The sequence below is a fragment of the Lepisosteus platostomus genome, chromosome 7 (genome assembly GCF_059453375.1).
Source record: "Lepisosteus platostomus isolate fLepPlt1 chromosome 7, fLepPlt1.hap1, whole genome shotgun sequence".
Lineage (NCBI taxonomy): Eukaryota > Metazoa > Chordata > Actinopteri > Semionotiformes > Lepisosteidae > Lepisosteus > Lepisosteus platostomus.
In genome coordinates, this window is record NC_142617.1 from 8661201 (window position 1) to 8689114 (window position 27914).

At 36.6% G+C, this 27914-nt stretch overlaps 1 protein-coding gene across 10 annotated transcripts in view; it reads right to left on the reverse strand.

Moving 5' to 3' along the window:
* Window positions 1-15198: 15198 nt before the first annotated feature.
* tenm4 (teneurin transmembrane protein 4) overlaps window positions 15199-27914 on the reverse strand; it is a 222951-nt gene continuing 210235 nt past the window's right edge. For all 10 annotated transcript variants that reach the window (XM_088639075.1, XM_088639077.1, XM_088639074.1 and 7 more), the window contains 2 exons: window positions 23968-24110; window positions 15199-18252 (listed from right to left, as the gene is read on the reverse strand). In XM_088639075.1, coding sequence (XP_088495201.1) covers window positions 17494-18252; window positions 23968-24110 — 902 coding nt within the window. In that variant the 3' untranslated portion in view covers window positions 15199-17493. The remainder of the gene's footprint in view (window positions 18253-23967; window positions 24111-27914) is intronic.

Consider the following 27914-nt stretch of genomic DNA (forward strand, 5'->3'; position numbering starts at 1 on the left):
GTAATAATACTGTCGGTGTCATATGAATGTTAGATTAGTTTATGTCTTCCTAGCAAATGATATAGTTAAAATTATGTAGTCATAAAAGGTCACATTGCTGAACTAGAGTGCAGTTTTTCTATCAACAATGGTTCTCGATATATGTATTCTCTGCAGGCTTACAAAGAAAAGCAAACAGTGTCAGAGCTGTTTCCCACAGTCATGTACAGTAGGTGACACAGAGGCTTTCTGAAGCGTGTGTTGCACTTCATCAGGCTGGAAGTAACAACTAAAATATCACAATCAAGGCAGGTCATGTGTAAAACTCACTCAACCATAGTCACCTCTTGTATAAGGTTAGGTAAAAAAAAGATACTTTTAAGTGAAAAAAATAATCCTTGGAATTTTGATAATCAATAGCAACAAAGAGATTGTGTTCCATCCCTTTCTAGAACAGTAAACAAGACATATTTTACATTTTTCCTGAGGCTTAAGGTCATGACCTTATGAACCCATATTTACAGTATCTTATTAAACCCAGAACTTGTTCTATATAATAGCAGCAAACCATCAATAAGTAATTAGGGTAATTCTCATTGATTTTACAGGGGAAGAAAGATGTGAGATTATTCAGGACGCTTTTTGTGTTTCTAATGAAAAGCTTTTTTAAAACCTTGTTAATTTCTCAGTTATCTTGTTGTGCGACACAGAAAATATTACTTTGTCAACTCTTTGCAACTCTGTCTGCCCTTTGCAAAGTTTTGGCTTGTGACATTGGTTCCAACTGCAACAGAATATAAAATGTCACCTTCTGTGTGATAGCCAGCATTAGTTTAACTGCCCTTCCTATGATAGCTAATCCCTTATCATCAATTGTAGAATACATGTGAACAGTTGTTATATATATTTTGTGGCGATTAGTGCCCAACGAATGACTTCAATCAGAAAATCCACTTTGTACTGATGCTGAACTGGGGTTATTTTATGCCATCCTCAGAGGGCTCTAAATTTAGCCAGACTCATCCTTAAAAGGAATAAAGAGAAACTGGATTCAAGATATGGAAAATATAAGACTGGTTTGCTTCCAATTGTTATGAGTCTTAGCCCAAGGGTAGTGTAAATGAAAAACGTTGCTGAAATGATTCATCATAGTTATGTGAATAAAAAATAATAAGACATCTTTTTCCCATTAAGTGTTATAGTAGAGGTGAAAGTATGCTTCAATGCATCTGTTCCAATGATTACAGAAATGGTAGAAAGGACAACAGAGCCTTTACACAGATAATATCTCCATTGGAATGAAGCTATTTAGCTTGTACAGTACTGCTGGAGTTTAGAGATAGAGATCAGCATTTTTCTTTTATTCCTTGTCACAGTCAACCAGTTGAGCTACTGCCATCATTAATGCTTACGATGTGGAAGTGCATACAAAGCATTATTGTATTTCTTAACCTTTATGTGTTGTTCAGAAACTTACAATGTATGATTTAAATTTTGATAAGAGCTCATCCGTGTTTCGTTTTGAGAAGAACCCCCCCCCCCCCCCCAAAGAAGACCAACACAGAGCATCTACCTTAACAAATGTGGAGGTCTGGATTAAAGATTCCACTTTTAAAGTCCTAACAGAAAACTGCTAATGAATGTCAAAGCTCAACTTAAATTACATGATCATTTGCAAAAATATTCCTCTTGTAATGTAAAGCTGCCACAAATGTAGCTCCACTATCAATCTTTATTCCTCCTTAATAGTAGATAGACTTCTCAGACTCACTTGAATGCTGTTTTCCTCCCAATGTGCTGCCCACTTTTGTTTGAAAATGACTGTAAGAGCTTTAGCTGTACATCCTGATTCACCACTAAAGTACTCAGTAATCTCAGAGCACTGAGTTTGTCATGCCACCAGATGGCAAGCTAACTCAACAATAAAGAGCTCCCTAGAACAATGTTTTACAACTTTGTATTTTGTCTACTTTCTTTTCTATTTATCATAAGAGCTATAGGTTAGACATTAATTATTTTCTAGAAGTCAGTTTCTTTTCAGAACTTTCATTATTTTCTGAAAGCCAGGACATTGTGTAAACGCATATGTAATCAAATGGAACTCTGAAAGAACAACAGCTACATCACATACTGCATAATCCCACTTTGCGGAAAACCCACCGATATTTGTCTTTTGTCGAGGCTCATATTGTATCGTGTAACGTACTGTAGGTTTATTTTTTGTGTTCAATGCTCAGTGCTTGTCATCCCATATTGAATTTGTAGTGTTATGTTTTATAAATATAAACTTTGTGCCTCTTCTCTTTTGAGAAGAAATCTAGAAAAACAAACAAATGATGCACAAAACCTGTAGCATGTAGGACACCATGTTTCGTGATTTGTATTGTAAACAAAACAGAAAATGTTCTTATAACGTCTTAGAATGAGAATCAAAATAAAGTATACAGAGAATCAGATGTGCATCATGGATAGATATACCCGAACTCAAAACAATACACAGGATGTAGGCTACTGTCCATAATGAAGCAGAATACGTTTATTTATTTTTCACTCCTGCCATGCTCTTAAAGAAACATCTGCATAGCAGACAAAATCCTGTATTATCTTGAAGTCCATTTGGAGTTCTGGAACTGCTTATTTGGGCCATCTCTCTTTAACAACATGCTCTGCACATTTTTACAGTTTCTGAACAGCAAGGTCACTTTGCTCTTCTGTCTTTTGCCTTATTTGTTTCCATTGCTTTGTTTTCAATCAATATATGATTAAGATGCTCAGACAGAGACGGTGTTTTTAAAGGCTTCGAGCTCAGCATGATCAGAGAGCACCATTTAAGAGCGCAGCTTTCAGAAGAGTCGTTAAAAAGCTACTACTACTTAATAGTGTGTACCAGACTTTTGGTGTATGCCTGTTTTCAGTTTTCAAAACATCCTCATAACTGTTTTTTATTTACCGGATTTGTATTAGTTCTATAATGAAAGTTGCAGGTTCTACAAGTTGTAACGGCTTTTACATTAGCATGATAAATATAAAAAAAGCAATTTGAAACCTGTCTGCATTCATTTACTGGACAGAAGTACTACATGAAGACGCTATACTGCGGCCCCTACATTATTATACTGAGACAGAGACCATGTTCTTTTCCGGGACGGATGATAAAATACAAATGCTGCAGATTACCAATGACTTCAAACTTCAGGAAAGTTAAAACAAACAAATTTGTACACAGTCAAATGTGCTGGGTTTGGATTTATATCTTTAAAGCACAAGTATCCTCTATCTGTCATAGTAATATGAAACACTTGTATTTCCCAAATCAACTTTCACTTGTGGTGCACGTGTTCCTTTAAGGCTCAGTGTGTTGCACAAATTAACAAGGTTTGTTTTGGTTATTGAACTTTGGAATTGTCATTGCTTAATGTTTCATGAGCTTAGGTAGACAAATCCTACATCCCCAAGGCAATTCTAGTGGGAATATAGCTTCATTTTGCTTTGCAGGAATCAATTCTGCCTCTTGTTTGCTTAAGTTTGATAAAATAACAGTACCAAAAGTCTCACAATGTGCAGATTTCCTGATAAACCACATTCTGTTGTCCAATGTAGCCTCATCTCTTTTAGTTGTGTCTGGGAATATACATACATAGCTTTCAAAAGTAATCACAGAAGGAAAAATCATTTAAATAATGCCAGCACTGTCATTTTTTCATGAGGATTTTAGAAGGAGCTTTGCTGATTTATTTTTTTATCCCGACATTTATCATGCAAGGTCTGCTTAGCTTTCTCATTTCTTTTTTTAATCACTGAAAGTTGTTTTGACAATGGATTGTGAAGTTATGGATGAGTTTTGATTGTGTGACTTTTACAGTAGCATAATATATACTTTAGGGGAGCTTATACTACCACAGAAAATTATCTTTTTGTGAAAAGTGTTAAGTGATTGCTCTAGCTGGATTTCCAACTAGCTTATTGCAGTCAAAATTAATACAGTTTTAAGCCTATAATGTTCCAAATTTACTTTATGTGCAATATCTCTAGTTTAGAATGTCAGTAGATCACAGCCTGAAATGGTTACATTGTTATTTCCAAGTCTGACATTATCATGGTAATGGTCATTACAATACTGTATGTGAGCATCATCATTGACAATGTACCCTTCACAGTTTTATTGAAACAGCCCCCTTAACTTTCCTTATTGACCCTATCTCTCTCTTTCTAATTATGCTCTGAATTTAGTTTTCTTTGGGAGTGATCTGAACTACAGAAACAATAAAGAATCATCTCGGGTTACTCCACTGTTTAATTGTAGCTTTTCTTTTCTTAGGTTTTCATGTTGTTAGTGATCTATAATGGTTACCATAGTGAAATCAAACTGGCTTGATTTTTACAGTACATGTCTTTTGTTATGAACTACTGTATATGCTACCATGACAAGTGCATCTCTTCCCTTGCTGGGATTCAGATACAGGCTCTCACAGGCATTTTTGGATTCTGAGCTGCAAAACACTACTATCTAGACAAGCAGCGAACTGCTCTATGCCAAAAGACTGAGTCTCCTATTGCTGCAGTATTCAATACTATACAGGATTGAAGGTTGCGTTGTCATGTACTGTAAACACTATGCCATATAAATAGAATGGAAATTTCAGTTGATCCAGAAGGAAATATTTTATTTCAATATTTTAATGACCATGCATTGAAAAATTAGCATACTGTGAAAAGACACGTAACCCCTCTTCAGTAATCCTAGCTGAAAAAAAGACAAAACCCCCTGTGCTTTTTATATAGGACCCAGTCAGATGTAGATTAGGCTTTGAGTAATTCAATGAAAGAAGCATGTCCCTATACATTATTCATTTAAATATCCAGTTACACTTGTGGGGAGAATTGATTTATAGGCTCTTGTCTGTGTCACCAAAGAAAAGCAAAATTAACAAACCATATAATGGTGCAACAGCACAGCAGTTAGCCATTAGCTGAAATGGACATCAATGCTCTTAATATGCAATTTGGATTCTTTGCCCTGTATGTCATCTCAAAGCTAAAACCCACATGGGAGCAGGAAGAGAAAAGAATCGGTTTGTATGGTATAATAAAAAGGATATACATCCGAACAAAGGTATATAACATATAGATTCTGGCGCAGTTCCTGGACTTAGTTGGAGGCAGCTGAATTTTGTGGTTCTCTACCTGACCTCACCAGGTGTCTTCTCAGCAGGGGTCATGGTTGCTAGGGAAGAAAGCCAAATTAAGCTATATAGTGCAGCCCTGTCCATGGGAAATGGCACCAAGTATTTCTCAGGGGATCTCAGTGAGAAAAGAAACCTTCCAATGATTTGAGAGAGAAACTTTTAGCTCTCACCGTGCTGTGTTCAGATGAGCTTTTTCGTGGCAGTTAATTTATTTGTTTTCCTGATGCTGTATTAGTCAGCATTAGAAGAGCTCTCACAGTGATGGTAACCTCTCCACCTTTCATATGTACTTGAGTCAGTGCCATTTACCATTCTAGTAGCACACCCACATACTCACTTCAGAAACACAGATAAAAACCCTTGAAGGGATTGTTTACAACATGCCCATTTCACTACTGCCTTATTTTCCCCTCTGCTTATGCTATTCAGGCTGACCCAATCCTCAAATCACCGTGCATTCTTTATATAACAAAAATAAACAAAGTTAAAAGCATAAAATAGATGCACCCATTTTGTTTTTTTTTTATTTGAATTTATGCAATTAGCGCTCCCTTTGACTGGTGGATGAGCCAAAGTTTCCTTCGCCTTAACGTTGAGAAGGAAAGAAAAAAAAACATCAGTGTGCTATCCACCATAATCTTGTTTCACTAACTAAGACTCAGCTAATTGTAAGGTGTTGCATAATGTTGCTTCCTAGAAAAGAAATGATGTAAAAGCACTCTATTATCTTGACCAGGCTGTTTTAAGAGCAGGGTATTTTGTAAACCCCAATGACTGATATGTACATTTCGAGTCCTTGTTTTACTGTCGTCCTTTTTGGGAAGCAGTAATGTAGAGACAGTGTTCTATATGGATGAGATTTTTAAGTACCTGCATCATTTTACAAGTGCCTGCTATTGCGCAGTCTGCCAAAGTGCCTAAAAGGAAGCCCTTACAGTGTGAGCACCTCGAACAGGGAGGAACAATAATGCTTCGAATGAATGCAGGAAAAGGTAAAAGCAAATGAATCCTGATGCTACTGATGGATACACTGTTCCTAGAAGTGGGTTGTAATGCTGTTTTCCCAAAGATCTTGAGATGCTATAAAGGGAGAAATGAGAATTTCAAAATTCAATAACAAAAAAAGGAGGGGATGTTTTTCTGTACTGCAAGGTGTTGAAAGCTGAAGCTGTTCAATAAATAACCTTGGGGCTGGAAAACAAAATCTTGTGAGCTTAGAATTCTACAGCATTTCTACATATTGTCAAAAACATTTTTTCTTTTTAAAATGCTATTTAGTGATGGTTGATTTGAAAGGTTTGTTGTTTTTTTAAAAGAAAAAAATCATCATAAAGCTTTTTTAATCATAATTTAGAATTACATTTGATAAAGTAAGTTTCATATGAACATTTTTATATTTTATATTTTTATTGGTAGTAGTGTGTTTTATACATTATTTCTTTATACATAAATGCTATATTTGAATGCTGTTAATGTGAGTGGAAACATGTTAAGACATAACTGTTCCATTGAAAGTTCTGACCTTAATACCAAAAGACTCATTTTCAAACATGGATACATTTCATATCATTATTAAATTTGTTTCTTCAATGAATGTCCATCCCTTGGTCTTTTGCTGTAGAATAGTATTATCTTTTATTTTAGACTTGGAGAGCAGAAGCTTGAAGCAATTCAGAAATTAATAGATATACAGTATATCTGAAACAGTCCTATGGGCAGCACTGCATATAATGTATAAACAATCAAAATACACCATAAACATACACTTCACTTAACAGACTTAATGTTAATTGATAATTTGCAGAATGGTAAAGTCTTAAGCAACCTTAACAGTTGTTTTGGTGAGTTCTAAGTAACCACGAGCACAAGGCTGACGTCTTATATATATAAAGACTTCAGTGGTGTAAGCCACAAAGAATAGAAGGTCTTTGATGTAATATGTTCTTGAACTTTAATGGTAAGTCACTTTATAAAAGTCAGAGATGAAAACTATATCCCTGAAAGCAAAAGCCTAAAATAATGAATGTGAATATTAATCCAAGCAGAAGATACTTTATTATGTTTTATACATTTTCAAAGCTGGCCCACTGCCAAATGGTCACTTTTGCGGCACGTGCCATTGAAATATGAATGTGTCTCCTTTTGACACTAACGAAAATAAACATCTCCATGCAGAACATGAAAGGAAAGATACATTTTTATTCTGGCCCTTGCTGGATAATCACTGTTTACCAGAATTGATCAAAATGGATGATTCTGAACAACAGTGCAATTTCATTGTAGGAGCTCGTAACATGAAAAAAAAAAGGTCTTTTTGTAAACATACAGTATATTCTTGAATTTCAATCAAACATGTATACTTTTCAACAATTACCCAAACTTTATTTAAATTTAAAACTTTATTTACATTTAACATTTCATTAATTTAAGTAAATTATTATAACTATTGACAATTCAAAGGGGATGCTTTTTATCAGTCATTTATGGTAAGAATGATGTACCGGCTTTGGACTTAGTTTTTATACGACCGTTTTATGTTGTTTTTGAGAAATGTTACAATGCTACTTATTGACTGACTTGATTTAGATATATTTAAATAATATAATATTTCTCTGTTTCGGCATTCCTAGCTCAGTGCAAGGAATGGGAATAGAAAACTCTTGACAGTAAAATTACAGAAAAAATAATAACAACACAGCCAGTTAGGGATAAAACCATGCTGACAAACATCACAAGCGTAAAGAATATCCAGAGTTTGACAGTTCTTCCTTCATGATAGAAATTGGATCTCAAGAGGGGAATTCGCAAATCAAAAGAAAATGTTAGTTTCATTTTTTGCTACGAAGAAATCTAATCTCTGTCAACAGATAGATTTTAGGGATAATTATAATAATAAAGCATTGGATATGCTGTCTACATGATTTGCATTTCCATGGGTAGGTTCCACTGTGTTTTAGAATAGTGTCTATCTTGCTTAAAAAAGCATAGAAGGCATTTTTGTGGCTCAATCCTTTACACTCACCAATAGAAAGCATAATGAGAGAGCTCTGATATCGCAGAAGCACAAGTCTAAAGTTTAATACAGGGACTTAGTTATACTACAATGTATACTATACAGTGTACACACTATACACTGTACTACTGAGTATACTACTGAGTATATTCAGTTATACTGCAGTGTGGAGTGTAGGTGAAATGACTGCAGTTGAGGAGGAAAATATGCATCTCACTGGCAAATTGCGTGTTTTATTGGCCTGAATAATGTAAAACACTGTCAAATCTGAGTGCTGTAAGGTTAATTGCATGTAGTATTGTTTCAAAATACAAACAAGCATTTTTGGAATATCAGAATATTGGAAGACGCTTGCAGTGTTGCTACACTTTTGAAGTAGACAGTGATTTTTATTGTTGCTTGCACACTTCAAAATTGTAATGCAGGTCAAGATGACATCTGGCTTAAAAAAAATAAGCTGTACTTTATCAGTTTTTCAGTGAATCTCATGAAAATAATGCAAAATCATTCTGCTTAAGTGAGATGTGGGACCTGATTTGAAAAGCATATCTTCGTAGTCCTCTTTGATCAAGGGAGGTTGAGCCTGTTTTTGAAACTGGGCACTGCAAAACGGGACTTTCTCTATGGCACTTTCTCTGTTATCTGCATCTGGAAGCTAGCTGGAAGGAAAATAATAAAAATATGAGATCCAAATTTTTCTTTCCCTTTAAGGAAAATATGTCAAATGGAATCTGTATCTACAGTGTTACAGTGTATACATGCCATCTTCTGATTCAAATAGAAGCCGACATATTCCTTCGTGCTGCAAAACCAATCTGACATCTTTCTGACCTTTTTAAATACTACACATCAAAGCAGGGTTTCATGATGATCATTTCTAATTCTTTGCTTCCTTTATTAAGATGCTGGTTACATTTCAGTATCTCAGAGAAACAGTTATATCCAATGAAGCTCAAACTCAGACACATTATTATCCTCTCTCCTCCCTGTCATTCCTTGTACAACCCAGCTTCATTAACTAATCAGCATAAAAAAGACTGAATTTGAACATTTTTTGTGAAAAACTGATTAGATCTTTTTATGTTGCGCTTACAAATCAGTGATGAGAATGAAATAAATAGGTTTACATCTGTAACACTCCAGATAATAAAAACCTATGATCGAAACACAAGTTTCACTTGATAGTTCTCAACCACTCTGGGTTAGTTTCAAACATTTCTCTAAGCTTTCTCAGTCAAGCAAACCCTCGGTTCTTATTCAAAAGCTTGTCCTGATCGGCAATGAGCCTGGTTGCTAGGTACAGACATGTCTGCAATACTCCTTGGATGGTAAATCAAAGCATCACAGAGAAATGGAGGAAATTAAGACAGACATCGGTGCCGGTTGGCTGTGTAGTGCCTAAAAATATTTCTAACACATAAATCCACATTAAGTAATATTCCTGACAAATGTCCTCAAAATGTTCTATTATTCAAACAGATATTTAAAAACTGGCAAATATTTTACCTTTTAAAAAATATAGAAATATATTTTAAATATCAAACATATTTAAATTATATTTTATATAAAATATATTTAAATATTTATAAAACATTTTTGTTACTGGTAACTGAAAGACACTTTTAAAAAATATGTTTTGTTGCAGCAGTTGAAATGGAACATCATCATTCAATTTAGTACACTGGGAAAAACTGCTTTTGCCACAGAAACAAACAAAACAAATCCCTGTTTTTCCAGTATTCAGCCCGATTTTATTTTTTTTTAATCCAGCAATAGGATACAATGACAAAACTGAAGATGAAACTAAAAGCTAAACCTAAAACAATAATGGATTTAAGTGTACCATTACGTTTCTCTACAGAATAGGGGTTAGCAAACTTAGAAAAGCTTTAAATATGGTGCACAACATAAAATCCCCAACTTCATTTAACGAATTCAAAATGTATTTCTGAAACTTTTGAGAACAGCCGACTCCCTAGTTGTTAGTTTAGATTTTTAAAAAGTCATCCAAAATCATTGTTGCCGCTATCTAAATAAACATTTCTAAATAAAGTGTGTGGTCAATGAATTCTGCTCACATTGCTTACATTAATTATTAAAATGGAATTTCTTTTGAGTCAAATGCTGCAGTGCATTAAGAAGAAGGTTTGACTCCTAACACAAGCCTGCATTAAGAGAGCTGGATTTTTATGTGCTGCAATATGTCCAGTAATGTTTTCTTGCAATTGTGTTAAAATACAGTACATAAAAAAGCACGGGGACTAATTCAGACATCAAATCATATGTACTTTGAAAGGGTTTAGTGACAATCTGGGGACAAAAAAAAATAAGACACTGATGTAAATTAAGGCCATCCATGTGGTCCACAGTCTCTGCATTAAAGGAGTTTTTCACCGTAGGTTTTGATTAATTGAAGTTCAGTGAATGGAGATGTGGGAACATGGGGTTCCAATGAAAGCAACAGCCAGGTTATAGCCAGATATCCAGATTTCTTCATTTACAAGGGGATTTTTCATCCCTTTTTTAAATTTTTGTTACAAAAGCAGCAAGAATAGAAGTGTTTTAGACAGGTGCTGAAAAAGATTCAAAATGCTTGCTTTTGGTTAAAGAGCAACAATATGTTTGTGAAACAAACCACATTTTTGTGAATATCAATTCACATATTCTTCCTTATAAGCAAGAACTGGGTTCAATGTTAATAGAACGACTTAATGTACAGTACAAGATAACACCAGGAAATGTGCTGGCGATCATTAACAAACTTCACTTACAACTGATGTATACATACTGTATGGAACAAGTAAAGGTTTATTCCATGCTGAAAAGAGAAGAAAAGAAACGCAATGTTTCGGCTATGGAGCCTTCTTCGGGTGTGTCAACGTTTCCACAGCCGAAACTTTGGGTTTCTTGTCTTCTCTCTTCAGCATGGAAAAACTTTTACTTGTTCCTTCGCAGCCTACACATGGTGACGCAGCTACCTACAGTACTTGAACTACATACTGTATGCGTGACTTAATAGCTCCCCAACATAAAGGTATAATCAAAAGTGTAATTACCAGTTCCCATATTTACCAATCTGATAGGCTGCTGGTGTCCCTAACAAAACAAGGACTGTGGAACGCGAGGAGCACTCTCATCCAGCACAACACCGAGTGGGGAGCGAGGGAGCTGGAGGAGAGGATCCTTGCGGACCTTCAAGTGTAACGGGAGCCAGTCCTGCATAGTTTAGGACCCTGAGCAGATGGTATAATCTGGAAGTGACTGGAAAAGGGCTACAGGGAAAACATGGTTAGGAATGGAAGGGATGGCGAACTGGGGGCGGTGCCGACAGTGAATCCAGGTGCAAGGGGGAACACAGGCTAACAAGTCCAAAAACATTCCAATGTAGGAAATCCGGGGCGCAGTCCAAAATCCCAAACCAGGGAATCCACATGGAACAAGGAAATTAAAAACAGAGTGACAAGGCTTGGCGCTCCGAGCCCCGGACTCAGCAAGGTCAGGACGTCGATCAGAAGCCTATGCCTTCAAGCCGCAGATGTAGGGCAACTTGATGCTAGGCGGGCCTCTGGGCTTCCGTCTTCCAATGCAGAGCCCTGAGGTTATGGAGGACCGGGTTTAAATAACAGACCGAACAAGGGGCAGGTGAACGTGATATTGAAACTAAAATACAAAAGGGCCGGAGCGCCCTCTAGAGGAGGGATGAAGATCATGACAGAGGGAGGATGAAGCACCATGTCGCCAAATAGGGCTTTTCCACGGCGAGGAAAAGGAAATCCAGCAAGGAAAGTGCAAATCCCTGTTCCCTGAGCTCCTGCTCTGCAGTTTCAGAGCCAGGACAGGAAAATGGACAAAAGCAAGTGCTAGGGTTTGGAGGGACTCTTTCATTGCGCAAATCTGGCCCCAGCATCCACTTCCACTGATTGATAATGGACAATCACCTCATTTGGAAAGTTTTTTATTTAATGGTATTTTGTTAGCACGTGTACTTACTGTATGGTGAAATGTTTTTCTTTGAAATAAAGTTTCTTTTGCTGTTAGTTTTTTTTTACCAGTCTGATAGGGAACAAGGAGGAAAATCTTGAAATGTATTTAAAAAAACTTTATTTAATATACTATCCTTCAGAAGAAAACCAAATTTGACTATGTTTGTAAAGAATTTAGCTTCGAGGAAATATTATTTATATTGCCAGGTTTCTGCAGCATAACTTACCCCGTGAACTGTTTTTTCCTCACTCCTTTTGTCACTGGCATTCTTACTAGTAAGATTTTATGCAGTTCCTGCGCTCAGAGGGATGCTTGAAAAACATTCAAAGCAAAGAAAATTAGCATAAGCCCACCCACATACAGTGCAAGTGTATCATTGTCAAGAGAATCTTCCTTTGCTAGCTCTTTCTGCTTTCTAGCTGTAGGCAAAGAAATACACACATACAATATATATATTATAGATGCCCAACTGCATAAAAAATAAAAATATTCTTACTACAAATGTGCTCTTCCATGTGAAAAACACCTTCTGTGAATCATTCTTCCAGTCTCTCTTCATTAAATGTAGGGATGGCATTTATTCCTCATGTAGCTTTCATTTTCTCTTCATTCAAATAAGTGTTTCAATTTAAAACATTTGGAAGTTATTTTAATTTACTGTTTTTAGCCTACTAAAAATAGTCAATTTTTTTTAATTTTCACTTGTGTAAAGAACTGGCTTTGCAACAGTCCAAAGCTGTTGGTTACAGTAAGTGTTAACACAGAGTATATTTCTGTACCTCTGTCAGGGTTCATTCTTCTTGTTTTCCCATTGTTGCTGGTGTCCTTACATGTTCGGACATAACATGTTGCTTTTAAAATAGTTTTGGTATAAACAAACTTTTTTCTGAGATTCTGAAGCATTCTCTGTTCATTGTTGCAGGCCCCAGAGGGTAGCAGCTTCTAGGTTAGTAAAATCAGCTATTAAAAAAAGCTGGGTACTTAGAATCTTTAATCATTTTCTTTGTTCAAAATTCCGTCAGCATTTACCTTCTTTTAAGACCATTTTTTATTAAATAATTTTAGTTCAATAATTATTTAAGCCATCTTGTAGAGGTATTGTCTTTAATATTATTTCATAAAGGCTGGCCTTGATACTACTTAAAGTCCATTTCAGCTCAAAGGACAACGTCCAAGCACAACAGGCAGTTCTTTTAACTTTGATCCTATTTTTAATTGTGATACCAGTCATAAAGTAACAAATTACTTTGAGCACTAGAAACCATATTGTTCTCATTTTATAGTTATACAGTAGGTGGCTTGAAAAACATCTTTGATAAACGGTCTTCTTTTTCAAACCCACAAAAAGAGGGTTATTAAAAATTCTAAACTGGTACTGTATATTTCCTTGAACATTTCCAACATTGTTTTCATAATTTGCATTTGTACGTACATAACAGTACTTTAAATCATAATGTAACCAAACTACATCTCCACTGTTACATCACAGACCGCTAAGCTACACAGCTCTATTTTAATTTTTATAGCTGAAAGAACCCATATCAAGGACATGGCCAGTGGACATTTGCAGGCTCTGGCAAATGCTCACTTCTAATGAAGTGTATCTGTTGCAAGATGTTTCAAGCCATTTCTTTTTTAACTCTGTACATGACATTCAATTAGGAATTAGTCTAAATGGAAAAAAAAAAGTTCTTAAGGGATAAAAAGCTTTCAGACTAAATCAGAGTTTTATGTTAGCATTAAGTATAAATTATTTCACTGATTTATCAGATTAATTCATAAACTACCAGGGATGTGTGTGTCACAATGTTAATAATACTATGATACAGTACTGTATGTCCTTTTTTGCTATTTTTTATTATCCCCACTCTCTTTTTGTTTGTCTTATGTATATCACTGTTAAAAGCTTCTGGTCAGGTCATTGTTTTAAATGGCAATCTGTGGAAAAGTATTGTTGAATAAAGAATTACTAATATTATGGAATGGCTGCCTTTTCAGCACTATGAATAAACTAAAAAAATTATAAACACACCAGAGTGCAATCAGAGATGCTGCAAGTAACCGATATACCCTATGGGGATTTACTTTAAACCTTAGTTTATATTCATATTACAAGAAATCCCCTACTATTCACTGTCCCTCTGCCAGTTACCACTAATCTAAACTACTAGCGAGCAATACAAAGCTCCAAGCACTGCACACATCTTGTACTGGGTAATAAACTTAATTAAGCAATAATAAATAATGTAGCCTTAATTCAACATATATTCATGTTCTAAAAACAGGACACAGATGCTCTGATTTTTACCTTCCATGCTGTTTCTAATAAATAAATAATCCATTTCATGCCTAGTATCATACTCAGTTGCTAATGGGTGTTGGAGAAGAAAACAGAGAAATAATAAAAGTCCATATCTAGGGGCCAAAATTAAATCAAATCTACTCACCAATTTAGCAACCCATAACTTTATTACGGCTTTCCCTTGGCAAGACCTCTTGAAACAAAAAACCAAATGCATGAAGTATTTGGTTTACTGTTTGCAGCTGATGGGTCATCCAAAGTTTTGATTTAACCATTAAGTAATTTCCAATGGCTTTGTAAGGAGAAACATACATGGGGAGGTAATGTTGCACTTCAAATTGTCAACCTTACTTGGAAAGCTCTTATTTCCCAAAAAGAGCGATTTTACTGCTGGGAGCTCTGGAGGTAAAGACACATTCCCAGTAACTCCCTCTTCTTTCCTTCTGGATACCCGTACAGCTCTGAGGACTGAAGCTGTTCCCACAGTACTTTTCACTTAATAACCCATACAAGACTTAAAATGTCACTTCAAAGATAACCACTGCTGGCTTTTATGAACTTAAAATGCTAAAAAGGTGCCTTATTTCCTTCTTTGAGATGACCAAAAATACAGTATTACTCAAATACTAGCAGGTAAATGCATACACTAGCCATATTCTAGGCCCCTCTAAGTATTGGTATCTCTGTGATTTCCTATACTGAATTGGGTGACAAAACTATAAAGAAAAAAAATGTAAACACAAAATATTCTTTTATTTTTTTCACTAAAGACTACACAGGGTCACTGCTGTAGCTCTAGAAGGTATCTACATTTGCATTTTATTTACAGCATTTTCTTGTTTTGTTCTTATTTACATGGTCAGAGAATACAGTGTTAGAAACGCAATGTGTCGAAAAAAACAATTCTCAAAAAATGAATTCAAAACTTTAGAAAAAGTACAGCGTAATAACGCAAAAGTTCTCAGTGCGGTTTTCACAATGCAGTTCGTCTTCGAACAAAGTCTGTTAATTTTTTTAAACTGCATTTATAATGCTTACAAAGTACAGAGTAATTAAAAACAAACCTAAAACATAAAAAATTCAACAAAAATGTGTTTTTGCTTGAAAGGTATTTTAAAAGGTTGTGACACACCTGACTAGGTAATTTTTTTCCCCATTTAAGGACTATTTTTTTCAGGAATTCTATGGAGTGTAAGTGGTTAACAAGGCAGGTAACAGTGCAAAATCAGATGTCCATGTCACACCTGAAATAGATACATGTCACTGCTGCCCCCCTTTACCTATGACCAGTTTAAAATTCAAGACAAGCAAACAATTGCCAGATGTGTTTTAACACATTGACTGCAAGTTACCATTTTATACTTACAAACTCAAAGCGTTGTCTGTTCATTCGGTAATTTTTATGCAAATGGTTAATTGTGGAAGATCAGCAGGGGAGCACATGTTAAAGCTTTTCCCTGAAGGGGACATGCATGCACCTTAAGGTTTAATGCTTCTTTGTGCACTGGGACTTGATAAGACTACTGCTACAGTAGGTATAATCCAAGCACTTGAGAGGCCGACCCCCCAAAGGAGGCCTGAGGCTTTTTACCATTACAGCTCTTAACACCTGCCTACAGGTGAACGGTAAGCAGCAGTCAATGTGTTAACAAGGTACTGACAAATGAAAGGACACGTTTTAGTAATGTGCTATTTTTGAAAGCGTTCACAACTTTCTTTTTTTGTAACTTGAGAGGGCACATTCAAAGCCATATGATTCACAGTTAAGACTTAAAACAGCTAAAAAAGAGCACATTACTAAAAAAAAAAACACATTGTGAATACTGGCCTAAAGAGGGCATAAAAATCATTCTTTACATGTAATTTTCCACAAATAAAGCATTAAAAAAACTTCCAAACATGTTTATACTTTATTTCACATGTGTTGGAAACACCCTTAAATATTGTTCAAGTACAACAGCAATAAAAGGGACAATATTTCACATTTTGAATTCACATTTGTTATACTTGTATTTATATATATAAAAAAGAAACCGCAGCTTTTAAATTCAAAACTCTTTTTGAGGAAATTAAAGTTCATGAGTTTTATACAGAATTCATAATTCTCCAGTTCTGTTTCACAGGGATTCATTGGAGTCTGCATTCATAATAGATTTATGTTGCGACCAAAAAATAAAACAATCAATAATTTACTGAATCATATGCCTATTATTTTTGCCACCCTTCCCCCAAGAATGAATTAAAAAGGCATGTTTTTAGAAGTCTTTCAGGTCACAGTCTTCCCCCTGTTTAAGTGATTTGGTCAAATTTGGTGACAATTAATGTCAACCAAAATATTGTGAACCGTAAAATAGCATCCCACAGCCCTCTTGGAGCTTGGATTTGGACCGAGATTCGCAAGTCTCTGTCAAATGATTTAGGCAAATCTTTATTTGAAAAACTTTACAAGAAATTACAGTGAAGTACAGAGCTTGACACGTTCAGCTGAAACATGGACATAAGGAAATGCAAAGTACAAGTGACCACATTTGAGTCAGGTTATCTATGTTTTTTTTTTTTCCATTACAGTGGCAAACGGGTTTCAAGTATAAAAAGAAGCAAGGAAACCAGAACGCTTCTTCCTTCTTGTCTGAAGCGTGAAAAGGCTGGAATGAAACAAGCTTGTGAATCACACTTTGTTTCACACAGGAGGCAGAAGAAACCAGTGAATATAAATGCATTTACACCACTTCTTCATGATTCCTTTTAACAGAAACACCAACAGGGACGGAAAATAAAAACGTCACTAAAGATCACAAAAACCCATCCGCTCGCGGTTCCTCTTGAAGGATGAAGAGTCAAAAAAAACAGAAATGGAAAAGAATTGGGCACTCTTTTTTGAAATACAGTGCAACTGTATAGAACTTTTTCTTTTCAATAAAAAAAATAAGTAAAACACAGTCAAAAAAAGTGGCCACATAAGCAGCTGTCTTTGGCAAGTAGTCCTCAACGCTGTCCAAGTTTTGTCACTCTTGCTCCCCGTTTTCATGTCACCTCCGACCCATCTCGCTCTGTCTCATGAAATGAATGTTGCTAACACTGTCCGACAGCTCAGGATAGTGGTCCACGGAGATCACAAAGTAGCCATCGTAGCCTTGCACCCTGCCACTGCTCAGCAGCTGCTGCTTCTCTCCCTCGGTCCATGATCGTGTGCCTTCCTCCCCCTCCCTCAGTCTCTGTCTCTCTCTCACCCAAGCCTGAGACACAGCCCGCTGCCTGGCCAGCTCCAGCACCCGTGTCTTCTCCTCGTCTATGCTTGTCCCGTACCGAGTATTTAATGACAGAGCCCCGTACTGAAGCTGGATATCTGTGATTCGTCTAGTCCTGCCATTGAGCACTGTGTTCATCTGCGACACGGTCACGTTCACCCCCGTCTCCAGAGTTCTTCGGCCGACCGTCATGCCAATGAGGGCGAGGTCGTTCTCAACCGGGGCCAGCTTCACAAAGTAGTGGGTGTCGATGCCATCAATGGTGAAGCGCAAGTCCTGCAGGTAGTAGGCGTCGTTGAGCACCGCCGCTGTCCGTCGTCCGTCCTCATTAGCCAGGCTGATGATGTCCGTGGTGACTCGCCTGTCTCTGATGGCGAACTTCACCCCCTTCCCAAAGATGGAGCCCACCGTGGCAAAGCGAGCCTGTCCTTCTGACTGGCGGCATCCTGCGCCACTCGCCCTGTAGATCTGTCCAAACCTCTCGAGCTTAACGAAGGCCATCAGCTGCTTCTGCACTTCACACTGCACTCCCAGCACTGACTGGAAAAGGACAGGAGAATAAAGTTACGAACCTGTCGGGCACAACCTTCCAGAACTGCAGGAACAGAATAATGGAACATTATTTGCACGTATTCTTTCATTTAAGGCTATAATGCACAGAAATATTTTACGTTTATACAGAAAGTTTACTTACAGTTTGTGCTATCAAGAGTAATAAAAATAGCTGAGTACTGCAGCCTCAGATCTCTACATCCAATCTCCATATCATTTCATAGTCATGTTCTCATTTCTGCAGAATATTTCATATGTCCTAAAATCTTACTTATCTCGGAATACGCAGCAGGAACCTGCCTTGTTACCAAAATTTCAGATGCACTTTCTTTCAAAAGTAAGAATCATGCTGCTCCATTAACACTTCAAACATTTCAATTTTGGAATTCTGGCTATGCAGCACAAACTATATGTTCTCATGTTAAAAAAGGTTCACGACCAACTCAGGCTTTCAGAAAACTTCAAAGTTGTATTGTTGGGGAAAAAAAAACCTAACCATTTCTTCTTGCATTTTGAAAATAACAGTTTTCCATTTTAATTTATTACAAAATGTTTTTTTTTTCTTCTTAAAATACGACTAGGGAAAGTTGTTTTTTTCTGGCTGCAAATAAAAAAAAAAACCCCAACCTATTTGGTTCTGACACAATGCTCATAAAAAGTAGTAAGGATAAATTACTGTAGACCCAGAAAACACAGCTAAATGTTAAAAGAAACTCAGTCTGACTTTCACTGGCAGGTTGAATGGAAAATGAAATTGCAATAACATACAGAGCTATATTTATTTTGCCTTCCAAGTATAATTCAATTTAAATAAATATAACCCTTCAATTTCCTGGTTGGATTTATATTCTCCCAAGATAAATATTTACCTGCAAAACTATAATTGAACTGAGTGCTTAACATAATCTGAAACATATTAAGCAAATCAATTCAACAAAATCAAAATGAGGGTTTCAGAGAATCCCTGTGAGCTATAGATAAGATGATGGAGCACTGCTTTTTCCCTCCGGATAGTCACTGCTAAATGGTTCCCTTTTTAAAATGAAAAACAGCTCTGCTAGTGTTTGCTATAGTTTTAGATCTATGGTGCGATTCATTCACTGATGAAAATTCATGCTAAGATTTTCCAGAAAAAAAACAACAACAAATAAAGATCCTTTACAATGGAATACAGCTTTCCAAGGTCACTAAAAAACATTAGGTAAGGAGCTGCCTGCTCACTATGTACCAGATGATAAAACATAACTAAAAAACGGAATTTCTAATTACGTTTTCATTATGACCCCATCTATTCTTGAAATGCCAATTGATTTAAAGCTCAGCTCTCAGGCTGCAAAACCCCGCTTGGGACAGAATAAAACATGAAGACATGCTTCATCTGAAGCACCCCCCCTGCAGAGCCATTTGTCATTTGACATGTAACAAGCTTCACAGTGGCTGACAGGAGAGTCAGCACCTATTGGAACCTGCAGGTACCCAGGAAGCCATGAGAACAACGCTGCTTTACCATTAAACTGACAGAAATTCTAAATCTGCCTTGCTGGTTCTCAGTTAATTGTGAGCTACTGCTTCGGAAAATCCCAGGCACATCTAGCGACATGAAGCAGGCTAGAGCACACAACTACTGTAATGTAATCTAAAAAAAAATCTTACATTAAGCATTATTATTTCCCATTGGGATGTTGTTGATAAATTCATAGCAATTTTACAAATACATTCAGGCAGTGTTTCCTCCAGGAATATTGTAAAATTCAAACCTCTTGCACAGATGTTAAGCAGAACTGGTGGCGGTTCATCAAAACTCAATCATTTCAGAAAGCCTGGCAACTTGTATCATTACAACATCACACACACAAAACTATTAATGTTGCAAACGCACATTGAAAGAGTTCTATTTAAAATACTCACTCATATTCATATGGATATTCACTTAGTGCATTTTAGAATTGATCAAATCAGACTGAGCTTTGCTAATAAGTGTGCTTAAAGGTTTACCATTGGAAGTTTAGAAAAAGATTAGAACGTTGATGTTGGTGTTGGAACATTAACTGGCAACCTTGAAAGCAGGAAAACACATGAATGAAAAGAAAGCCCTGTCTGTTTGGTGCTATTACGTGGATTTTTAGTTCTCTTGGGTGGAACATCATCATGAGCTGTAATATTCCTTGACAAGAGATGCATCTCTGGGAGTGAAATGCATTTAACAAAGTCAGCTACAGCTGCAAACAGAATGAAGCATGACACATCCTTAATCACAGGGAATAACATCACCAAAGAAGAAAATGTGTCCACAAATGTTTATTGTAGAGTCAGGTATAAGAAACTCTGTCTTAACCCACTTGGGTGAGGGTCAACCACCCCATCGCAAGATGATGAAGGTAGGACCCCATACAGAGAAAGGAGTTAACGTAGGGGTAGCTGAAAAGGTGGAAAGATTTATTTTTAACATCTCTCACTAGAAAAAAGGACTTGTATGGACAATAAGTCACATCATATTTATGATGATCTTAATCTTAAAAGAACTTGGAAGCTTTTTAGGAAAATTCTTGTTTTTTAGGAACGTTCTCTTTCAACGTACACTAATCTGCCTAAGCCTCCGCTAGCCTGGAGCTGCCTGTATTACAATTGGCAAACACACGGGTCTGTACTGCAATCTGAGCTGAGCTAAGAGAGCCTGCCTCAAGGTTAAGTCACACCACCGGCCCCCTTAGAGGTTGTCTACAGAACCGCAGAACTGGTTTCTCATCCCCATGCAAACACAGAGCACAGTATTTTAAGGGGCACTCTTTCAAGACGTGCCGATACCACTAACATGACAACAGGAATTCTTTGATCGGCTTGGTGTGCATTCAGCCTTCAGCATTTCTGAAGTTAAAAATGAATCCTGGGGACACTTAAGACATCATTCATCAATGTCTTAAAAGCAATGAGCAATTGACACTCACTTTTGTGCCATAAAAGCCTTGAACTTTACAGTATGTTAAGGGCTTAAAATGGAACAGCGTTTTCCAAAAACGTCTTCTTTTTTTAAAATGATGAACAACTCTTTCTTTCCATTACTGGTCCGAACACAGTAAAGAATTAAAACAAAAACTAATGATATGTTCTTTGAGAATAAAATGCAGAGAGATCACAATGATTTCTTCTGAATATTGTTATTTGTACTTTAATGATGACAACTCTGTCAGCCAGTACAGAATCCTCTATACTGTAACAACGAGGGCACAAACACTGCTTTTCAGAGCGCAGTTCTATAGCAATACATGCAGCACCAAAGCAATAGGATTTGTCATAGCAGTGCTCTCCATTAAACCCTACAAGAGAATGAGAGGGATCATCTCATATTCTGTTTGTACTCCAAGCCCTTTAATATTCCAAAGGCCAGAGACACCAAGCTGCCCAATAACAGAGATCCTGTTGAACAGACAATCCACTGCGGGCCCTTTTCACTGGTAAGAAAATTGCTTGCATGACGAGTATTGGATTTTAAATGTCATTAGAAGTGCTGGGAGAGCGAAGAGAAGTGAGCTCATTTGACAAAACATCAGGTTAAAAGCACACAAGTGACCTCAAAATTACATTGCCAAATATCAATGAATTGGGATGCAATTAAATGCCTTACGTCTTTCACCAGCAAGGAGGGTTATTGCTGTTGGTGGGGGGTGGAGGTAGGAATGAACAAGATAAACTACTAGCATAATGTTTATAGATCATGCAGGAGAGGCTTTTTATAAGAATCAAGCAATGTACCTGCACTAGTTACAGGTAATATCAAGACACGTTTTAAAAGCGACTGTCCAGAGTACGTGCCCGTATAAATGCTATCATTTTGCTTTAAAGAAAATTTGAAATGGAAATAACCACGAAGATCTTTGAATTTAATGTAAATTTGCCTTTTTTGTGTCGGCTTTGAAGATGCACAACAGAATAAGTATGGGAGCTCCCCACAGAGCACCAAAGGCTCTTTGTAGAGTGGAGATGTCCTCTGTGAGCTGTGATAAGGCGCTTCCCAAAGGAGCGTCCTGCAAAATAATGCAGTCAAATGTAATTCTTTTTTTTGCCATATTTTAATTCAGAATGTATGGGTTTCACTGTAAGTGAAACAACCATGCACAGTTTACAACCAGGCTTAGCACAAGACTTGAAGCATCTGGCAGTCTTGAGATTATCACGGGAGAGCGAACAGTTTAGCATTCCAAAGGCTAGTGAGATGAGAAGTAGAAGTGGGATGGTCATACAGTACGTGTCGTTTGTGAAGAAGAACCTGTGTTGGAATATTATTCCACAAAAACATTTACCACAGCGCCTGATTTCATAGATTGTCCCACATCACATGGAAAACAATTTTCTGCAACAATGAGGAGCTTCAAATTGTATTAGTCCCTACAACACTGATCCTACATTTCCATCAAAGGCTTTCATTTTTTATTAGAATGCTTTTAGTTTCTCTGCTGCTTTATTGTTTTGGTCTTTTAAGCGTTTTTTTGTTATTTGTTGGAAGTAGAAAAAAAACTATGAAATTTGAAGTGTAACCACTGAAATAATGAAACTGATTACCAATTTTTACTTTGACAGATGAGTTTTACTGGACAAATTACTTTTAGTTCTACCAAAATAGCAGCCTATCCCTGTTGGGTACAGAGTATTGCAGTTACTTCAGTAAAATTGCCTAGTCCTCTCATGGGTCATATTCTGCGCCTGGATATAAATGTCTGATACTAATGGAGGTTGTTGGAGATGGTATAGTAAAAAAGAACAAAGACCCAGGTATAGAACATTAGTGCTTTAAGGGCATTTATACCTATTTCTCCAAAAACCTGGATCAACTATGTTAAATGTGAATGGTGAGGAACATCCTTTAAAAGCATGATTGTTCATTTTCAAGTTGTATAGTCAAGGGCCTCATTAGGGTGTGAGTTTTATTTGGGTCTTACATTAAATTACCTTTTCCACCTGAGTGAGGCATTATACCTCTGCTTTACATCCCCTCAATGAACAAGTTGCTAAAAAACATATTTATAAACATATTTAACATTGATCTGGAATATGATAAAGTCAGTATCCTACAGCAACACACGATGATAGTCATCATCAAACGAACTGAGCATGGCTCTTGACAGCCTCAACAATCATTTCTGAAATCAGAGTTGGAAACACTTGTCATCTTCTGCAACATTTGTATCATTGCTACTGTCAGAACTAGTGAGAAGCCAGAACAATAATTTGTTGATAACAATGAGCGACACCTATTGTATAACAGCATTGTGTTTGTGTTGGTGTGTGCTGTACTGAAGCCACATGATTTACAAAAAGTGAATCCAAAAGAATACAATCTGTTTAATTATTCAGATTGCTTAAAGGTGACTCAAAAGGTAGGTAAATGTGTGCATCAAGTGTGCAGGTTGCCTGGTAGACTTTGGGTAACACCGAAAAGCAAAACAAAATCAATAGCGTGGAATATGGTCTTCAGCCATAGAATATTACTATTAAAGAGCAAGGATGTGGTTTGAAATTGTAAGTACTAGAATGTTGATGGGCACACTTTCCTTTGACCCTCTTACCCCACCAAAGAATGAAACTCATGCACAGGTTACATTCTGTCAATAGCAGCTGCTCCTCATTGGTCCCATGAGAGTCTGGTAAGAGAAGGTTTTAATTTCTGCTAATAGAGAATGGAATGGAGCAGGCAGACATATTGATCACCTTGCTGCTGTCCCACTCCTGGGTCTTCATCTGCGTGCGGATGAGCTCATAGGATGGTTCCATGGCATTGGTGTCTGGCTTGGGATATCCAGGGATAACATTGTACAACTGGAACCCAAATGTAAGGAGCCAGCTGTTTACATCTGCAGAAAAAGAGATGTAAGAAGCACAAATCAGTGAACGCCACAGACATCTGTATTTTCAATACTATTAGTGCTACATTGTTGAACATTTGTGGAGCTTATCAGAACATATGATGTTAAGGACAACATGGATGTTGCATCTTAGGTTTAGATGGTGAATACATCATTCTCCTCAAGATATAAAACAGAATGAAAGCAGCTTTAATGCAATGCTTTAATAACTAACTATTTTTAACTATGACCATGTAAACGAAGCCCAATTACATGCACTTTATTATATATATATAATTATATATATACACTTTAATTTTAACAGAAGATGTAGTTCGGTATACAGTAGTATAGCTGATAGATGCTTACTGAAAAGTACTTGCTGGTTACTGTATTATGTACAGTACCATCAGAAATTTCAACAGAAAAAAGCTTGATTAAAGGACCTGTGAGTCATGCATAATAGAGCTTTAAAAAATAACTTCAATTATTCAATTTCTTCATTAGCACTGAGATCCTGTGCCATTTGTTTGCTTTGTTGCAATTTGTAAATGGGCAATAAATACAAAAATGTCTGCCATATGCTCACGGCAAGCCCTGCAGTCTCAGCAGAGTGACATCATTTTCAGGAAGCTGTGTACAGTCACCATACACAGCATATAGCAAGTCACATCATTCTGAGAGAGAATTTTTGAAAAAATGGTGGGGGTTAGGGTGTGTGTGACGCCACTTTTAAATAAGATGGTTCAGGAATCTGAAAGATAATTCTGTTAAGCGATTAACACTGAGTAAAATATGGCAGAGCAAAATCTGCCAGCTAGAGCATTATGAGAAGGAATTTGTTTTTATTCTAATTTTATGTAAAACAAATATATTTTTTATTCAAAATTAGGTGGTATTTAGGAGTATAATCTTTATATTAAAAAATCTACAATTTATTTTATATGTTACTTGAGATTCACACTTAATTGAGAATTGGAAGTCACAATTTGTCAAGAGTTCTTTGGTATAAAACGCTTGACACACTTCTTTCAAAGCTTAGTGCTCCTGGGAAATATGCATATCAAATAAAACCTTCTAAAGTTCAGCTGAGGTGTTACTGACAGCACCAACACTTAGAATGGAGAAGAGAACATGACAGAATATTCATACACCTTTTCTGTCATTTAGAGGCTACTAATATGAATCATGCAGATAAAAACCTTTTTCTGCAAAAAAAACACATTAAAAATGCTTGTGTAATCCACAATGTAAATATCTTAAAGGAAATCAAAATCTTGCAGTAATAATCTTATTAAAACATACAGGCGGTAAAGAAAAACAGATGTATCATAAATTATTGCAGTAATTATGACATGTTGAATACAAGAATAGATGCACACACTGAAGCATGTTAAAGTGCTTTGTTGGTATTGTTGGGTAAAGGGAAAATTCAGTGTCAAAAATCAAACTACACCAAACTGCAAGTCTGAATGTAATATGTCAATATATGACAATCAGAAGCTTCAGAACATCTCTGTAATGCTACACTGCCTGTTTCAAAATTCAGTCTGCTCAGTGCCACCTCTTGAACCTCTAAAGATGACTTCTGCTTGTATATGATGAAAAGGTACAGTACTTGTTCTGAGGCATCACTCCTATTTTAGGCCATTGTATTTCAGGGCTGCCATAAACAATCGTACTGTACAACGCATTATCTAAGCTACTAAAATTTAATTTATATATTAGTTATAACATGTATATGTTATAACATGTATATTGACATATACTGTACCAACCCACTAGTTAAAGGTAGCTAGAGGGCTGCAGGGGAGAGAAACCCTATCCTGCCAAGCTGTGGGCCAAAGGCAGGACACACCCTAGATGAGATGCCAGTGCATTGCAGGGCATGCATAGACACAAACATACAAACACTCACGTCAGGGTCAATTTTTCCTACAAGCCAATTAAACTACCAGCCTGTCCCTATACTGTGGGAGGAAGCCGGAGCACCTGGAAGAAACCCAGTGAGCACAGAGAGAACATACAACACAAACTCACAGGGTCCCAGTGCTGTGAAGCAGGGATGCTAACCTAAACACTGTGCCACTATGATACCCAACACAGAATATTTCTGCCTATACATATATAAGGCTGCTTTTGCCCTCAGTTATTTCCAGCCCAAAGTGTTTCTATATGGACGACTGAGAGCGAGAATAGTGTTTCTATGTAGTGTGTTGCAGTGGGCATGATGTATCAGAATACATCAGAACAAGAGTCTCTCCTTCTGCAGTGTGGCATTTCGTGGATGTTTTGGATCACATTATCATCATAAACGTTTTTTATTTGAAATGTTTAATTATTTTTAATAACTATCAGCTCATTTTAATTAAAAGCAGTCACGTTTGGTCAATGTACTGGATTGCTGATTCCCACACAATTTCAGATTGAAGGGTAAATGGCTTTAAGAGACCAGAATTTACTGGAATTCACAAGTCAGCAACATTTGTGTTTAAGCCAGGTTCATAGCACAATTTTTTTTTCTTTCAAAAGCTTTGAACTGTTTAATTAATGTTGCAGATGCTGTCGTATTTAAATTTTAAAATCATGCTCTATAGAATTAATGTCACTGAAGTGTTTTATAAGCAGGAAAGACTTCACTGTGGTGCCGTTACAGTGAATCATTTCATTGAACATTAGCCCTTTTTCAGATCATACAGTTTTATGATGTCCCTCGGCCTTAATCATTCACATCTTGTTGCTTTCAGTAAATTGTATTTTTCTTCCTGATCCACAGGAAAAAAAGCTTTCTCATCATACCTATCCAATACCCTTCGGAGGTTTTTGAAAAATGTCTGTTTTGGATTCACTAAAGTTATTTCTAACAGAACGTCAACAATTACTTTGACACAACTGTGAAGTTCTGTCACTGTTTTATTATTTTGCTTTGTAATACTTAACAAAGCTTTAAAAAAATAAATTTGCTTAGGGACAATGACAAGACATTCTTAATTCAGAGAGATGGAATGCAAATGTCAGTCCCATCAATCACAATTCAGGGAGCAGGCTGCTATTGTGCAATGCTTTAGAGCACAGTACCTAAAAGTCTGTTTAACATTCAGCCTCGCAGACAGTGCAGTAATGGTAGAAAGCACAGCTTAACGGCACTGTGTTTAGCTTGGTAATAAATTCAGCTAACTCACATCATCACATGCATACAAAGAGGAAGAAAAATGGTTACCCTGAATTGTTATGTGATTGTGTGGTTATACTGAATATAAGGCAAAGCAAAAAACAAGACAAATCCATCAAGTCCTAACATCAGCACCATCAACAGATGCTCTCTCATTACCATGCTAATTCTTAATGACCTACCCATGTAAATATTTCTATAGACATTGCACTTGAATTAAACTAATGCACTACCAAAAACGTAACAACATCCGAAAATTCTTTTATAATGTCATTTTGACTGCTTGCGGTTTTGAGAAAATCATCAGTGTTAGCACTATGATTTGTTCTACGCAATCTCCATTTTCTCCTGCTTCTTGTATCCAATTATCTAGCTCAACTCCATCTGGTAAAACATTTACAGCAAGCCCCCCTTTACATGCAGCCCACACTGTGTCTGTGCTGCACTGAGAATCCATGCACTGTACTGCCACTTACATTCACTTTAATTGCAGTCAAACAGAACAATGGGATTTTACAGTTAAGGCACTCTGTTACTAGTAACTAGTAAAGGAAGCATAGATGATTCAAGAACAGAATCTGCTATATGAACCTTTATCTTTAGATAACTTTCAAAATAAAGCCATAGAACAAACAAGCAAA